The 18,629-nt window shown below is 38.2% G+C and overlaps 3 protein-coding genes across 3 annotated transcripts in view; all 3 read right to left on the bottom strand.

Moving 5' to 3' along the window:
* LOC126776924 (probable RNA-binding protein EIF1AD) overlaps positions 1-18,629 on the bottom strand; it is a 58,619-nt gene that overhangs the window by 3,000 nt on the left and 36,990 nt on the right. The gene's annotated exons all lie outside the window — the stretch shown is intronic.
* LOC126776687 (DNA polymerase subunit gamma-1, mitochondrial-like) overlaps positions 2,328-18,629 on the bottom strand; it is a 78,575-nt gene continuing 62,273 nt past the window's right edge. Inside the window, exon 8 of the mRNA XM_050499309.1 lies at positions 2,328-2,426. Within this exon, the coding sequence (XP_050355266.1) occupies positions 2,328-2,426 (99 nt within the window). The remainder of the gene's footprint in view (positions 2,427-18,629) is intronic.
* On the bottom strand, positions 13,980-14,631 carry LOC126776927 (probable RNA-binding protein EIF1AD). Its single transcript, XM_050499795.1, has 3 exons — positions 14,443-14,631; positions 14,128-14,356; positions 13,980-14,064 (listed from the first exon to the last, which is right to left on the bottom strand). Exons 1-3 carry the CDS (start codon positions 14,563-14,565, stop codon positions 13,994-13,996), a joined length of 423 nt encoding a protein of 140 aa, XP_050355752.1. The 5' UTR covers positions 14,566-14,631; the 3' UTR covers positions 13,980-13,993.

The following is an 18,629-nucleotide window of genomic DNA, read 5'->3' as shown; positions in this document are numbered from 1 at the left end:
AAATATCGACTTCAAAGCCGAAAGATCGAGAATGGTGAGGTCTACTCTCCGACCTACCATGCTCCAAGCTGCTCAAGGTTTCGAAAAGTTCCAAATGGAACTTCAAAATCAATTCACCACGTTGGAAACCGTAAGCAGCATTGATGAGAAAACCGACAGGCTGGTCAAAATATTGCAAAACACATCCCGCAAGTGTTTTCCGCCACAGAGAAGAGACAACGCACCAAAACTCTCTGCTGAGACACTCGAGCTCATGAGAAAACGACGAGAACTACCATCGTTGTTGTCAGATAAGGCCTTAAATCGAACAATAAAAACGCTGACGCGACGCGATCTCCGACGCTCCAATACCCGTGCCATCAAGGCTACGATTGAGCAAAATCGGGGATCGAAAGTGTTCGCTCGCAAGTTTGGGAGGCCGCGTCTGACAAAACTTAAAACTGAAAATGGTGGGGTCGTTACCTCTAGGCCTGAGATTGTCGGAGAAGTAGAGAGGTTTTATGGGCAGTTGTTCTCTTCAAGATCGGATAAGCCCGTGGGAATCAGTATTGATGACCAGCGCGCCCCTCTTACGCGCCATTACTCGCGGTCGTTGACCAAGGCGAGATTAGGGCGGCTCTAGAACAGCTTCAAAACAACAAAGCTCCGGGAGATGACGGAATCACAACAGAGTTGCTTAAGGCAGGTGGGACTCCGGTCCTGAAAGAGCTAGCAAGCCTCTTTAATTCCGTCATCCAACATGGCAAGACCCCGGAAACGTGGAGCGGCAGTGAGGTGGTACTGTTTTTTTCAAGAAAGGTGATAAAACCCTCTTGAAAAACTACAGACCAATCTCCCTCCTGAGTTACGTGTATAAGCTGTTCTCAAGAGTCGTCACGAACCGTCTCGCCAGACGACTTGACGAGTTCCAGCCCCCAGAGCAAGCCGGCTTTCGATCAGGCTACTGCACCGCGGACCACATTCATACTGTTCGGCAGATTGTGCAGAAGACCGAAGAGTACAATCAACCACTGTGTATTGCATTTGTGGACTACGAGAAAGCCTTCGACTCCATCGAAACCTGGGCAGTGCTCGACTCATTGCAGAGATGTCATATCGATTGGAGATATATCGAGGTACTGAGATGTCTGTACAACGCCGCTACAATGATTGTCCACATCCAGGACTGTAAGACGAAGGCGATCCAACTGCGCAGAGGGGTGAGACAGGGGGATGTAAAATCCCCGAAACTGTTCACCAACGCGTTGGAAGACGTTTTTAAGAGGCTGGATTTGACTGAGTATGAAGTCAATGTAAACGGCGAGTACATCTCACACCTTCGATTTGCCGACGATATCGTCATCATAGCAGAGTCGCTGGAACAACTCACCGAAATGCTGCGTAGCCTAGGCGAGTCTTCCCGGTGTGTCGGTCTCGGTATGAACTTGGACAAGACCAAGGTCATGTTCAATAGGCATGTCGTGCCGGGACCGATATACGTTACAGGCACAAGGGACATAAAATCTTAGTTCCCAAGGTTGGTGGCGCATTGGCTATAAGCGATGGTTGACATTTCTTACAATGCCAATGTCTAAGGGCGTTTGGTGACCACTTACCATCAGGTGGTCCATATGCTCGTCCACCTTCCTATTCTATAAAAAAAATAGTGAATATACCTACCTAGGACAGATAATACAAGTCGGTAGGAACAACTTCGAGAAGGAAGCCGATCGAAGAATTCGCTTGGGATGGGCAGCATTTGGCAACTTTCGTCAAGTCCTCAAGTCGTCTATACCGCAATGTTTGAAGACGAAAGTCTTCAACCAATGCGTCTTACCTGCCATGATATACGGTGCCTAAACGTGGACACTAATTGCGGGACTAGTCCACAGTTCAAAGTCGCTCAGCGTGCTATGGAGCGAGCTATGCTCGGAGTATCTTTGAAGGATAAGATCAGAAATGAGATTATCCGGAGTCACCGACATAGCTTGCAAAATTAGCAGGCTGAAGTGGCAGTGGGCTGGTCACGAATGTCGTAGGACCGATGGCCGTTGGAGCAGACGAGTCCTAGAGTGGAGACCGCGAATCGCAGCGTAGGGCGCCCTCCAGCCAGGTGGACCGACGACCTTAAAAAGGTGGCGGGCACCAACTGGATGCGGAAGGCGGATGACAGGGAGCTTTGGCGCACCTTGGGAGAGGCCTATGTTCAGCAGTGGACAACGATTGGCTGTTGATTGATTGATTGATTGATTTTTATAATACTTTTCTAAAATTAAAAATATATAAATTATCGGTGCAAAAATTAAAATTTTATTATTCTTTATTTCACTCCCGCGCTATATTTCAAGTCACATATTATAGTTCTTAACTGCAATTTCCTCTAGTTTATTGAACATTTGCGATTCAGTGCCGCCGACCCACACAGGGCGCTCAAACATTTCGTCAACCTTTTTGCCGCTGAGCTTAGCGAGACGCATCGCTTGGTGTGCTGACATTCCTAATGGCTAAAAATTAAAAATTATTATTATTATAGTATTTTTTTTTATTTGTTAAATATATATTAGTGAACTTTTAAATTCGTTGTAGTGTTTTTAGTTCAGTTTAAGTTCGATTCCACTTAACAGATCGTACTGTATCACTAAGGACAATGTATCCCGAGGGACAACAAAGGTCGTCTCACGTGGGGACGGCAGGTATTATTAATTATGTAATTATGTGTAACAAGTGTCGGTCATTTTACCGTCCATGGCGCTAGACTTATTGGGATAAGGGCTACAAAATTTGGGTCCTGTTAGACAGTATCTAGGAATGAGAATAAATGTAAACAAAGATTTTATTACTATTGCTCAAACACAATATATTGAACAATTAGTTGAAAAAATTCAGATGTTTGATTGTAAGCCTACTGTGCCTGTAGATTACAGAGTACTCCTATTGAATAATTAACTAATTGAATAGTTTTTAAATAATTTATTGCTCAAATTAAAATTAATTTTTTAAGACCGACCATCAAGATAAATTCGCTGGAGCGAGAGTACCCGTACCTGCGAGTCGACATCTGCGCCCACGAACTTGTACCCGGGCGGAGCTTGCACGAGCGCCCGCAGCTCGGAACCGATACGCTCGCTGTTGGCGTTGCTGGCCGTCATCCAAGTCGGCTCGGAGGCCCTGAACAAATTATTTTATGAGCAGATAAAGAAACCACATTAAAGCCTATCGTATTAGGTCCGTTCGCTTCTGGTCCTAACACTATCCTTTAAGCCCTTTCATATATGATTTTCTCATAGACAATGTTTTTTTTTTCAAAGAATTATACATATTTGTAACGCGATCATTATAAAAAAAATATTTTGATTTTAGAAAGAATTATTTGAAATTTACTTTCATTCGTGTCTGAGAAATGAAACGATTTACATCGAGCTCATTTTTTTATTCTTAAATACTACAATAAGATAACGCATATAAATATAAAGATTCGATATATTTTTTTACCCAAGACAATAACTAAACAGTTAACTTCAACAGTATACATTTTCATTACCTATACCCACCCAGACCAGAGGGCTGGTTTCTTTTTTCGCTCGAGAATCGGAATTGCGATTCAGAGGGGAATTACTTCTAGCATTCTTGCCACCATTCCACGCGGTCACGACTTGTACACTATTTTTAATTTTTATTTGTATTTATTTAAGGCTTTAATGTATATAATTATGCTATTATATATATAAGTTGGTTATTCACTTATATATAAATATATATATTATAAGCAGAATAAGTCAAACTTTCCGAACGTCATACGTCAAGCTGTCAGATTGGTTTTGAAAAGTAATACGCTTTTGGCGGGAGGCAGCGCGAAATACGGTCAGGCGTATAATAATAATAATAATAAATAACTTTATTCACCAAAAAGAAACAAAGACAAAAAATTAAGGTACAAAACCATAAAAAAAAGAGTTAACAATATCATAATTTGGTGAAAAGGTCCTAGTCTTAGCTAGGCTGCTTTTCAGTCTACGCCTTGTACTAGGCATGGGTAATATCGCTTTGAAGCGATATCGTATCGTATCTAGATATCGGTTTTGAATATCGGATATCGTATCTATATATTTTAATATCTAGATATTGTATCGAGTCTATGGTACTCGGAAATCGAATCAGTACCAGATGATATCAGATTAATATTAATAAATATTTGTGTTTATCGCAAATGCCTGAAGAGTCCTTGTCTTTTTTACCTACAGTTGAATTTATCGAAAATTACTATTCGTATTATGAATCGGCTTAATTAATCTCATATAATACTTTGTAAAAGTATTTTGTGAACGCCAGTTTCCTCTGGCCAGAATTTCGTCAAGCGATCGATTGTTAAACCAATTTTTAGAGGCAACAGCAGATCTAATACTACCGGGAGTAGCTAATATACCAGCATCCACCAACAAAGACTTGATCCAACCAGCCATTAATGTTCGCGATGCGCAGCTCTAGGCTCTCCTCTTATGTTAATGAAAAGGTTTAATGATTTAGCTAAACTTCTTCGACCTTCAAGAAGAGACTTCGTCAATTTAATCCAATGAACGGGGTCTACTTTCTACTTTTCATTATTAGCTAAAAACTTCCAACCTGACTGCCTGTAGTCAATGGAGTCAGTTTTTGAACCAAATGCTGGCCAAAATATTACAGAGTCATCTTCGAAAATGCTGCTATCGGAATCAACCTTAAGCAGGGTCAAGTCATGGATTCTTTTTCCCGAACAAAGCAGTAGATGTGCAGTCGTATGCCTTTGCACTTGGAATACATTATTTCTATCTATACTATAGCTCTCCAAATGAGAGACTAAGTCGTCAATATCCCAAACTGAGTCCTTTACATGCCTAATAGGATTACGTAATGCTATTGATCTCAAAATGTGTTTTATTAGTACATGGGAGCCAAGCTGACCAGACATATCTGGATCGCACAAGGTAGAAATCACTGATTTGTGCAACAACACAGAACTATACGATAATTTGTAAACTAAATGCAGGTCTGATAAAAACCTAGCAAAATCGCTAGCTCTTGGTCTAGATTGATTTATTTTGTGTGATACTCACCACGAAATCCATCTTTTCCATGCAATACTGTAAACTTTACGGGTTGACGGGCACCAGGGTTCTTGTAGCAGTTTTAATTGGTTAGTATTCCATCCTTTCAATGTCCTAGACCACCCGAACATTTCCAGACCTCTAGAGTCATTTCGAATACCTTTGGGGGAGGCAATCCCGTGGTCATGTCTACGAGAACTTCTTTCAGGCGATGAATTGTGAATGGGCTCGCTAGTGCACGCGCCTTGATATCCGGACGCCAAAATACTCGGTTCCATCGTGGAACTACAATAAGGTAGACTCCATGCGCCCGGTTGAGATGACAAAGTACCTTGGGGATCAGAAATGGTGGTGGAAAAACCCAAGCTAGGCTGAACGTCCAAGATCGGGAGAACGCGTCGTGAAACAATACTTGTTCGTCGTTTTGATCCAACGATACATAATTCGTCACCACATGAGCTCGACTTGAGGCGAACAGGTCTATCAATGGAATTCCCCATTTGGAAAAAATCCTGTTCGTGCAATCCCGTGTCAGGTGCCACTCGGGTCTCGCTCGAAGCCTCGACAGGTGGTCGGCATGACTGTTGTAGATTCCGGGAATGTGAAACACTTTCACTTGTATTTGATGAAAATCTAGAATTTGAAAAATCTGATATGTCGAATTCATTAGAGACACTGATTTTGTCCCTCCCTCGTGTCGAAGATGCGCTATCACTGACTTGTTGTCGGACTGAATTAGAACGGTTCTGCGTTTCAATAATTGACATTGTTCTTGCAATAGTTTGAGTATTACCAACATTTCTTTTAGGTTGCAGTGGAGATGTCGCTTCACTTCTAGCCATGGACCGGTGAGTGACAGGTTGTTCAGGCGGGCTCCCCAAGCAATATCGGGGGCATCGGTAGTGAGAAAATGAGAGGGAGGTTCGAGGTGTATAGGTGTCGTCCGCCTGCAATTTTGAAGCCACCACAGCAGATTGTCCGACACAGCTGGTGGGATAACGTGAACCATCTTGGGATGCATTTTTAGAATACGGTTCAAGAATCTTATAAGCTCGCGATAATTTAGCCTGCCCCTCGGTACACCAAAACTTGCGAAATTGAGAATTTCGATAAGACTCTGAAGGTCTTTGAGATTTGTTCGTTGTTCTGACAACATTTGGCTTAATGCTGATAAAAGGGCAGGGAATTTGTTTGCTGGTAAGCTTTTCCTGTTTGTCCAAGGATTCCAGAGTACCCCCAGAAATACTAAGCTTTTCTCTGGATTCCTGGACGATTTTTCGTAATTTATTATCCATCCTAGTTTTTCCAGAAAAACTCACTATTTTTACATGGCCTTGCAGAATGTGTTTGTTTTGATTGACTATCAAAGAATCGTCTAAGAAGACGATAATTCTTACGCCTTTTTCCCTGAGAAACTGACTTATCCAATTCGATATTGCCGCAAACGTTTGTGGAGCCGTACTCAGTCCGAAAGGTAAACAGGTCATTTCCAGGAGTTCGTTGCGATAATAGAGACGCAGTAATCGTCTGTGGCTGCGAGATATGGGTATATGGAAGTAGGCCTACGACAGGTCCGTTTTAATACAGCCTTTTCTTTCATTTTGTTGATAATTGTTGTCATATTGGTAGACTCTGCCACATGTAATTTTGTTTCGAAGACACTGGGATATGCAAGAGGTGGTTTTCGGCTGAAGGGTATGCGATACCCTGTTATTATTTTTAGAATGAAAGCTGGAGCTCCAAGACTTTTCCACTGGTCCTGATATTGCGCCAAACGGCCCGCTTTGAATCGCCCTGAGTCAGAATTTCCGTCTTTTATTCTCTCTATTTTGAGGGGACGGTGGCAAGATTCGTTTTCGTCCAGCGTTATTTTGAACGAGCTGTTTCGATTTCTGGTGAAAGGAATTTCCCTTAAAGTTACTTTGAAAATAACGGTTATTCGGTGCGATCCAATTTCATTGAGGCATATAGCCTGGATAATAACCACCTTGCAATGGTGGGTTATTATGAGAGTAAAAAGTATGTGGGTCATTGCGGTTATACACACGTGAAAAGCCCTGTGAGGGTTTATTTCGTGGAATGAACCCCTGCGAGGGGCCGTGTGACTTTTTTATTTCTGCCTACGAGGCAGAAGTCATATTTGCTTTCTGGGCGGGCCAAAAGCATTTCTTTACACCACCAACCCGTTCTAAAATTGTAGTAAACTTTTCTTGATTAAAAAGGTTGGTAGATGACGGTGGCACTTTGCGGAGATTAGATTTGATGGTAGCATCCTTCACGTGTTTTAGGATCGCACGATGACCACAAATAATTTGTAGCAGATCTGACGAACTTTTGTGAAAGTCGCCGGAAGAGCACAGTGTGCTCACCTTTTGATGTAATTCGTCATAGCTCAAAGGATTGCAGTTTCTCGCCCAGGCAAATAGGTCCCGTAAACCATTTTGTAAAGCTTCTATTTGCTTAAAGACGCACATAGTTAAGGCTGCAAAAGTCTTATCAGCAGAAGTAAGATGCCGTGGGGTTTCGTATGCATTTATTTCGTCATTAACTTCAAGGTCAGTAAAACCCGGCGAGAAATTGTACATTTTCTGAGCTTCCGCATGACTGACATCAGACCAGTTATTTTTATCTAAATGTTGATGGTCACTAAGCACTTGTAAAAAGGCAACCGACGCTTTAGGAATCGACGGTTCTTTTAATTTTGTTTCAAACGAAAGGGTAAAATGGTAATCACACTATTTTTCAGATTTGTCATCAAGAACCTCTTCATATAAACGGTTACTTTCACTTGCCATAAGTGACATGATATCATCGTTATTAAAATTGTACTTACATGACTTTGTTCTTCCCGACTTGCAACCTTTCCGCGAAGCCAACGGACTTCTTCAGACAGTTTTTTGTTCATACGCGCCAACCGTTTGCCGCTCTTTTTCTTTTTACGATGTTTACGCATTGGAGCACTCGATAACGAGCTACTGCTACTCGATGAACTACTACTCGAACCTGAACTCGGCGACTCTTCTCGCCGTTTATTTGGCGCTTCAGAGAGCACGATATTATCCATACTAAACATAAAAAACTTATTAACATAAAGATAAAATAATAAAACCAAAATCTTTTGAAAATATAGACAATCTGTGTAATTTTAATATATAAATCGATATTTTAAATATGTGGGTAGTATGATAATATTCAAAATAAAAGTATAAAAAACATTTATCGAACGTAAAACGTTAATACAAATTATGTTGGTAGTTTGCAAATTATAACGTTTCTAAATGTTACGATTTAAAAACTTAGCAAAGCTACCAAATCAAATAATTATAAAGTAAAAATATAAATATTTTAAGAAATAATGAGTACTCACATAAACAATCTTCTAGCTTAGCGTTAAGCTCGAACTTACAAATGATATAGGAGTCGGAATAGCAACTTGGACGCGTCCGACTCGGCGGGAATCTAAAACGCCAATGAGTGTCATAATCGGCGATATCCCAAAGACCGCCGATACTGCCAAGTGGAAGTGACGTAAAAAGGAAGGAGAGGTAAAAGGAAGAAAATAAGTCAAAATGACAAGCGGGAAACCAAGTGCCTATCTCATTTAATAAACTTCGAATAAGGGACAGTCAAATTTATTAATTTGATAAATGAGGTATTCCTCATTTCCTTGAATTGTTCAATACAATATGTACATTATTTTACACACATCATAAATTATTATATACATCTACCTAAACAAGAAAAAATACATGAGTTACGAAAAACACCTAAAATTTTGAAAAAAATGATATCGAATATCCGATATTTTAAAAAATATCAACAGATAACCTAAACGTGAGTCGTATTTATAAATAGCTATTTGTTATTGAGCTAGGTGATAGTGTTACCAGACGTCACATAATAAAAAACCATATTACAAATAAACTCAAAAATAACTGTGACGCAATTATTGTACTATAATTTCCAAATTTATACTTTTTAATGTAAATAAGACAATTATGTGTACCAATATTTTTCAGTGAGATTTTAAAAATACTTGTTGTAATATGTGTTCGGCGGGTCGACTACTGCGATTATTAGACACTAAAAGATTAATTCTAATAAAAACTTATTTAAAAAATATAAAAAACTTTAATATTTATAGTTCAATATAAACTATCGATATGTCGTTCAAAAATATTACATAATTATAATAAACATAATAATAATAAATAGTACTAAATATAGATATTTCTAAATAATAAGTTCGATATATAGATATTTCACTAACATTCCTACTCGCGTTCGCGCCTACTCGTTTGACAATTGATATTTACAAATTTACAACGATATTCGATATCGGATATACCGTATGCAGAGTATACAAGACCGATATCGGTGGATATCCGAATATTATAAATACTGTGCGTGCGCTTCGATATCTAGATATTAGATTTAGTACCATAACAATACCGTATACAGATTATACAGAAACGATATCAGTGGATCTAGATATTAGATTTTGTACCGATACATAGATATTGTATCTATATACGATTTGTATCGCCCATGCCTACCTTGTACATATGCTGCCAACACAAACGCTACATTCAGTGCAGTATAAGTTTATGCATATCATAAAGTATATCCATGCGAATTTAAATCAATGTTTATGTCACCAGTTACAAATACGTATTCATATTTTGGTGTTAAAAATGATAGATTGTCATCTAGCGCAGATAAAAATGTGCTAAAACTAAATTTGGGAGGTCGGTAGATGACTCCTACAGCAATTATGCATCTTGTAATCTTAATTTCAAACCACTGTTGCTCAAGTGCCGAAGAATCTACTGGCAATACTTTTACTCTCAAATTTGAACGTATATATGCGCCTACTCCTCCTCCTCTAGATTGCGAACCTGATCGTGGTTCATGAAAAAAATTATAGCCTGGGATATTGTAATTTTTTAGCTTGACATTCTCAGATAGCCATGTTTCCGTGATAGAAATTATGTCTGGATCAAAATATTTTATAGTGTGTGATAATTCGTCTCTTCCTGTATTTAGTTTATTGAGCATTCAGCACAGATAATTTTAACTTTTTTACCCATTGTATAGAATTAAGCATATATATATATTTTTTTTTCAGCCTTTTGCCGTCCACTCCTGGACGAAAGCCTCCCCCATAGAACGCCAACCATCCCGATCTTGGGCAGTCCGCATCCATCCCGAACCTGCCACCTTTTTTAAATCATCGGCCCATTTTGTCACAGGGCGTCCTACACTACGTTTGCCTAAGCGTGGTCTCCACTCTAACACATGACCAGCCCACTTCCACTTCAGCGAGCTAATTCTACGCGCGATGTCGGTGCCTTTAGTTCTTTGGCGAATGTCCTTTTTTTTCGGATTCTATCTACCAGAGAAATCCCAAGCATCGCGCGTTCCATTGCTCACTGAGCGACCCAAAATTTGTGGACCAGTCCTACGGTAAGTGTCCACGTTTCGGCACCGTAAGTCATTACAGGTAGGACGCACTGATTGAAGACCCTGGTCTTAAGCGACTGTGGAATCGACGATTCAAAAATATGACGTAACCTCCCGAATGCCGCCCGGCCCAAACGTATTCTTCTTTTAGCCTCCTTCTCAAAGTTGTATAGTTTGGCCCAGGTAGATATATTCCTGCACAACTTCAAGTGGAGAGCCATTTACGATCACTGGTCTCGGGGATACATGTCGGTTTGCCATAATTTTGGTCTTTTCTATGTTCATCCCGAGACGTACTTGTCTTGAAGAATCGCTCAGACTGTTTAGCATCTCTTCCAAAATTCTGCAGAGTCTCCGCCATGATGAAAATGTCGTCGGCAAATCGCAGATGTGTAATGTGTTGGCCATTTACATTAATGCCGCGTCCGTTCCAATCGAATATACATAAAATTACATAATATAAAATATCACTAATATCAATTTTATAATAATAATTTATAAACCAGACTTTAATAAAAGTATTAAGTCAATAGTTCTTATATTTTTCCAATAAATGTAATAAAATTAATTTTGTGTTATAATAATAATAATATAATAATAATATCCTGGGACATTTTTCACACACGGCCATCTGATCCCAAATTAAGCTTGTACAGAGCTTGTGCTATGGAAAACAGACAACTGATATACTACATATACTACTTTTCTTTTGTAAATACATACTTATATATATAATTACACCCAGACTTAGGACAAACAGATATGTGCATGCACACAAATGTCTGCCTGTGAAAGGCAAATATCTACCGACCACGCCTACCGGCTCGTCAACTCGTTTCGTTTCGTCTCGTCGTTTTGTTTATAATATATACTAAAGCGATACTTTAATCTATCCAAATAATGATAATGTGACTTGGTGTGGTTTTCTGCCTCGGGTGTAATTTTCATCAAAGACAAGCTTACTAATACTAGTAATTACCAATTACTAGAACAGGAATTTATATACAAAGATTGCTCAGAATTATTGACAGGAAAATCGCGCAGCTTTTACGACATAGGCTACTAACAACGTATGTGAAGTAAGGAAAGTATAGGAAAAACTGGTTATGAATAAAAAAATTAACAAGAAAATAAATAAATTAACAAGAACTGTTTGTAGTAGATAACATAGCAGAGTTATTAGCAAATCTTTATCTTAGAATATGTAAAACGAAAGTTTGTTTAACTTTACTCTTTCATTACACAAGCCCTACATAGTGAAAGTGAAAAGGCTCAGAATAACTAACTTTATAAGACATATATCAATAAAAAACTTATAAAAATAATGAAAAACAAAGGGCTGTAGTTACGTTTCTTCAGTCCATATACTTACAAATATTGCACCAAGTAGGTATAGGACAAATAGCTTTGTAAACACAGTATTGATTTATCATTATTAATTTTTACAGTTTGCTATTTTTCTCTTTTCATGTTATTGGACTATTGTTCGTTACATGTTTGCGGCGAAAAGCTTTATTAAATTATTAAAAATAATTAAAGCGCAACTAAACTAGATTTATTAAACAAAATCCAAGTAATAAGAAGCAATATATCAAATTTAAATTATACGACTCGCAATGAAGGGCAAACGAAGATTAATACAATCATATGGACTGTACCAAATTTTGTCAATTTACTTGAAAATAAAACGGCGAGAGAGTTTCGAACCGAGAAACCAAAAGATCCATGCGCAGATTCTATGTATTCACGATTTCGCTTGAAGATGCAATTTTTAGGACGAGACAATGATATAACTGAAATCTGTTACTTATCGCCTAACCCAGTTTTTTTGAAATCAATACTAACTATTTGCTTAAAAAGATTTGAAAAGCGTTCAATAGTTATAAAGGAGTATCGCACAGTTCAGGCTAACAAATGGCAATATTTAGCTACATTATTCAAAAGAGATATTGCGAGTTTTGATGGTCGTGACATATTTCTTTTGAGTGACGGTAGCCTCAGATTGAAATTTCAATTTATTGTGACAAATGATATTAAAGTCAATCAACAGCCAATCGTTGTCCACTGCTGAACATAGGCCTCTCCCAAGGTGCGCCAAAGCTCCCTGTCCTCCGCCTTCCGCATCCAGTTGGTGCCCGCCACCTTCTTAAGGTCGTCGGTCCACCTGGCTGGAGGGCGCCCTACGCTGCGCTTGCCGATTCGCGGTCTCCACTCTAGGACTCGTCTGCTCCAACGGCCATCGGTCCTACGACATACGTGACCAGCCCACTGCCACTTCAGCCTGCTAATTTTGCAAGCTATGTCGGTGACTCCGGTTCTTTTCCGGATAATCTCATTTCTGATCTTATCCTTCAAAGATACTCCGAGCATAGCTCGCTCTATAGCACGCTGAGCGACTTTGAATTTGTGGACTAGTCCCGCAGTTAGTGTCCACGTTTCGGCACCGTATGTCATGGCAGGGATATAGGGATATTAAAGTAGACCATTCTAATGTTCCTGAAGCTCAACTGAGTAATGACTTTGAGAATCTGTTAAATAATGGTTTGTTCTCTGATATCACAATGAAATCTGCAGAGGGGAATGAATACAAAGTCCACAAGGCAGTACTCGCTAGTAGGAGTGTGGTTTTGGAAGGCTCACTTTGAACACAACACTACAGAGTGCCACACAAATATTGTAGAATCTCCACTAGAGGCTGAAGTACTTACGAAAGTTTTGACATTTATATACAGTTATAAGGCTCCAAGAGTTGAACATATACCTGAAAAATTGCTGGCAGCTGCTGATTTCTATGAACTAAGTAGATTAAAATGCTTGTGTGAGGAAGCATTACATAAAAAGTTAACAGTAGAGAATGCTATTGAAACTTTACAGCTGGTAGATTTGCACTCAGCTAAAATTCTAAAGCAATTGACTTTGGAATTCATAAAGGATGGCCAAGCTAAGCTCATTACTAAGACAGAGGGATGGGCCAAACTGAAATCGGTTGAGTTAATAAAAACTATTTATGATTATATTATGACGGATGATGTAGAAGCCGATATTAAATAATTTTGACTTATTACATAATAATTAGTAAGTGATCGTACCTGTACAATATATTCCACTTCTTAAATTATGCTTATATTTAAATCCTAGGCTTTAGAAAAATTATCTCTTGAATTAATAAAATATTTAAAAATGTAATTTGTTTTTTTTTTAATATGTAAGTAAAATAAACATAAGGTACCCATACTGCTTGTTTTTTTTTTTTAAAGTTACCTAATTCATTAAATGCTTAAGGTCTTATTAATTGTAACTATAAAATATTTAAAAAAAATTGATCAAAAAGAACAAACAAATTCCTATTTTATTATTCTTATAATTATGTTAAATAAAATAAAATCCATTGTCACTATACAGCTATACAGAGTCCAAACACAGCATTAAAAAGGTAATTAAAAGAAACTGACAGAGTAGTGTATATTTATTTATTTGCTACTATTTTCTATCTCACTATTGCTATCACTATCATCACTAGAGTCACTAGAGTCACTAGAGTCTGTTTCACTGCAATACTGAGTCATCTGAACCCTATTTGTGTTTACAAACAAATTATCCTCACTAAGTGCTTCATCTTGTTTTCTATTGTCATCAAATGCTTTAGGCCACAAATTGTTTTCTTTGTAATATTTTATAGAGTCCTTCTTCATAATTTTTACTATTTCCGCTTTTACTTTGTCTCCCTCTGTTATTGGTTCGACTAGGATGTAGCTTCCACGTTTTACCCATATATTTTTTCGAAACTTAGTAGGCATTGATACTAAATATTCTTCACCGGCAGGAGTAGTGACCTATAGTAAATGGGATTGAATCAAATTAAAAAGAATCAAAACATAATGAAAATAAATAAAAGTAATAAGGTTTGTTTGTAATATACCTCATGAAGATTGTTTCCTCTACTTTTCAAAACTTTGACAATACTTTGATTTGCTTTCGGCAACTCATAATCGTCCCACAAAGCTTCATTCATTACATGCTTCCTTTTCGTTACTTTCGACATATTTAACACAATTTTTTAATATATAAATAATATAATCAACGTAGAAATATAAATTATAAACGGGTCTCGTAAACTATAAAACCTAACTTTATAGTTAATAAATGTCATTGTCATTTTTGACATGTAATATCAACATTGACAATTTTTTTATTAGCATTTCCCAGTCATGGAAGTTCATTTTTCAGCCTATAAATATGATAAAATACATTTAAAAAGAAACAAAGATAATGGGATTATTAATTTTATTTATACTTTTCAAGAACATCAAAAATAGTTAGCGATTCTCCATCTGGTATTCCATAACCCTTTTCCAAGCCATGGGGATTTGAAGGTGTGGTACAACATAGATTAGCTTCTTTTCTTAATACTTGATCTACTTCTACTGATGTGAAGAAAGCTACTGACATTGGTAAATCATGTATACCCACCCTAAAAAAGTAAAGGGTATTAATTTATTTAATACTTAATTCAGGCTAATCGCGATAGGTAACGCCAAATCAACAATTCTTCTTGAACTTTTACATAATTACCCAGCGCAATAAAGGCTAGTACAGCCACCACAGCGCTAGTAGAGCGCTCTCGATGGTCCATTGTAGATACTCAGATTTAGATTCCACAGTTAACTATATATGTTAATGTAATTTGTATATTATACTCTTTACAATGGTAGTGTAGACCGCTAAAGCTTTTATCATCAGATTACTATTAGTAAATAAAAAAAAATACCTTTGAGAACAAAATGCTCGTGTGAAGAGATTAGTTATCTGTAGAGCTAAAGCTGTTTCATATCTGTGTTCGTCCAGTACTAAATATATACTTCGTCGTGAAAACTTAAACAGAATCTGTAAAACATTTATGTACTCAAGTTTATAAATATATTTAGTAATGATATATTTAAAGATATTAAGTAATATTTGCTATTACTTTTGTTACTTTATAAATCGATTTGATTCAAATTTGTCTACAAAACAAGTAACCAAAATTTAAAATTGCAATGTTAAGACATACATACTTACATTTATAACATTAGGTAGATTAATAAATACCTGGCTCTTGGAGCGAGGTGTGCCATGCTGACTAGCATGAGGTGCAAGAAATCAGCGGCAGCACTCTGCACGGCCCAGTTGAGACGAGTGCCTCCCCAGCGTCCACCAGCTTGTTCCAGCGATCTAGACAACCTGCCTTCTAACGCCGTTGCTGGAGCTTCAGAGTCTATTCAATTAGAAATATTTCAAATTATAAACCGTTATTTAATATAATTTGAATTTAGATTACCTCAAGACATATCACGAACCCCAATAAACCCTATAATATCGATCAAATATTTTTATAATACTTTTCTGAAATTAAAAATATATAAATTATCGGTGCAAAAATTAAAATTTTATTATTCTTTATTTCACTCCCGCGCTATATTTCAAGTCACATATTATATTCCTTACCTGCAATTTCCTCTAGTTTATTGAACATTTGCGATTCAGTGCCGCCGACCCACACAGGGCGTTCAAACATTTTGTCAACCTTTTTGCCGCTGAACTTAGCGAGACGCATCGCTTGGTGTGCCGACATTTCTAATGGCTAAAAATTAAAAATTATTATTATTATAGTATTTTTTTTTTTATTTGTTAAATATATATTAATGAACTTTTAAATTCGTTGTAGTGTTTTTAGTTCAGTTTAAGTTCGATTCCACTTAAGAGATCGTACTGTATCCCTAAGGACAATGTATCCCGAGGGACAACAAAGGTCGTCTCACATGGAGACGGCAGGTATTATTAATTATCTAACTATGTGTAACAAGTGTCGGTCATTTTACGGTCCATGGCGCTAGCCTTATTGTGATAAGGGCCACAAAATCATCGTACCCGATCTCCCAGCTCCTCATCGATAAAACCTTCCGAAAACTTTTCCTTGAGTCGATAAACTCGCCTCCCCTTCGTGGTGGAAAACATTTTGGCCGCCTTACTCTTCGCCTCGGATATCGTCATCGTCGGGTTGAACTGCTTCAGCAAGCGCTCGGCGGAATTTTGTCCGGCGCCTGCAACAGGCGAGGTCGTCAGTGACGCGGCGGGCGAGCGCGGCCGGCGGGAGCCGACCGTAGATAGTGTCGTCAACGTGAGGATTTCCTCCTAGTAAGTCAGACGAAATGGGGTATTCTCAGGGGCAACATTTATTAGGTGTTTTTCAGGGTGAAATTTTTTTAGAGGAATCTCTTTTTAAATTTAATCTGGTTGATTTCAAGTTTAATGCCGCTTGCCGTATTTTCTATTTATTTCAATTCAACGATCAGGGAAGAGCGGAGGGCGGTTCAAGATGGCGCCAGAGGTGGGCAACGCTGACCGTAGATGCGCGCGTAGTTGATGACCTTGGCGTGGTCGCGGCGCACGGCGGCGGCGCGCGCGGTGAGCGCGTGCAGGTCGGTGGCGCGGCGCTTGTCGCCCGCGAGCACGGCCCAGCCGAACGCGCTGCCGCCGCACACGCCGGACGCGCTGTCGCCCAGCAGCGCCGCGATCCACAGCTCCTGCCGGGGGAAAGTCACGCCACGATTTTAGATCTTATTCAGTGCCAATTCAAAGAAAATTATTATTTTGTTACACATTTATACCGGTGGTAGGGCTTTGTGCGAGCTCGTCTGGGTATGTACCACCCACTCATCAGATATTCTACCACAAAACAGCAGTACTCGGTATTGGTATACCGGTTTGAAGGGTGATTGAGCCAGTGGAATTACATGCACAAGGAACATAACATCTTAGTTCCCGAGGTTGGTGGCGTACTGGCGATGTAAGCGATGGTTAACATTTCTTACAATGCCAGCGTCTATGGGCGTTGGTGACCACTTACCTTCAGGTAGCCCACACGCTCGTCCGCCTACCCAATTTAAAAAAAAAATCTGTCACGAAGCCTCGACGATCATGAGTAACAGAAAATTATTATTCCATGTTTAAATTAGAGGTAGTAGAGTAGATTTTATGACTTATGTTTAGTTTTTAAATAATTTATTGCTCAAATTAAAATTATTTTTTTAAGACCGACCATCAAGATAAATTCGCTGGAGCGAGAGTACCCGTACCTGCGAGTCGACATCTGCGCCCACGAACTTGTACCCGGGCGGAGCTTGCACGAGCGCCCGCAGCTCGGAACCGCTCGCTGTTGGCGTTGCTGGCAGTCATCCAAGTCGGCTCGGAGGCCCTGAACAAATTATTTTATGAGCAGATAAAGAAACCACATTAAAGCCTATCTTATTAGGTCCGTTCGCTTCTGGTCCTAACACTATCCTTTAAGCCCTTTCATATATGATTTTCTCATAGACAATGTTTTTTTTTTCAAAGAATTAAACATATTTTTTTAACTAAATAATGTCATACTTGGTATTACTTAAGTATGGTATTTGTAACGCGATCATTATAAAAAAAAATATTTTGATTTTAGAAAGAATTATTTGAAATTTACTTTCATTCGTGTCTGAGAAATGAAACGATTTACATCGAGCTCATTTTTTTATTCTAAAATACTACAATAAGATAACGCATATAAATATAAAGATTCGATATATTTCTTTACCCAAGACAATAACTAAACAGTTAACTTCAACAGTATACATTTTCATTACCTATAATGAATATTCAATATTCTCACCGTCTCGTCAAAGTTTTCGCTCGAGAATCGGAATTGCGATTCAGAGGGGAATTACTTCTAGCATTCTTGTCACCATTCCACGCGGTCACGACTTGTACACTATTTTTAATTTTTATTTGTATTTATTTAATGCTTTAATGTATATAAATTATGCTATTATATATATAAATTGGTTATTCACTTATATATATATATTATAAGCAGAAAAGTCAAACTTTCCGAACGCCATACGTCAAGCTGTCAGATTGGTTTTAAAAAGTAATACGCTTTTGGCGGGAGGCAGCGCGAAATACGGTCAGGCGTATAATAATAATAATAAATAACTTTATTCACCAAAAAGAAACAAAGACAAAAAAATTAAGGTACAAAACCATAAAAAAAGAGTTAACAATATCATAATTTGGTGAAAAGGTCGTAGTCTCAGC

This window comes from Nymphalis io, chromosome 21 (genome assembly GCF_905147045.1).
Source record: "Nymphalis io chromosome 21, ilAglIoxx1.1, whole genome shotgun sequence".
In the NCBI taxonomy this organism is placed as follows: Eukaryota; Metazoa; Arthropoda; class Insecta; order Lepidoptera; family Nymphalidae; genus Nymphalis; species Nymphalis io.
This window is presented reverse-complemented; position numbering and strand designations above follow the sequence as displayed.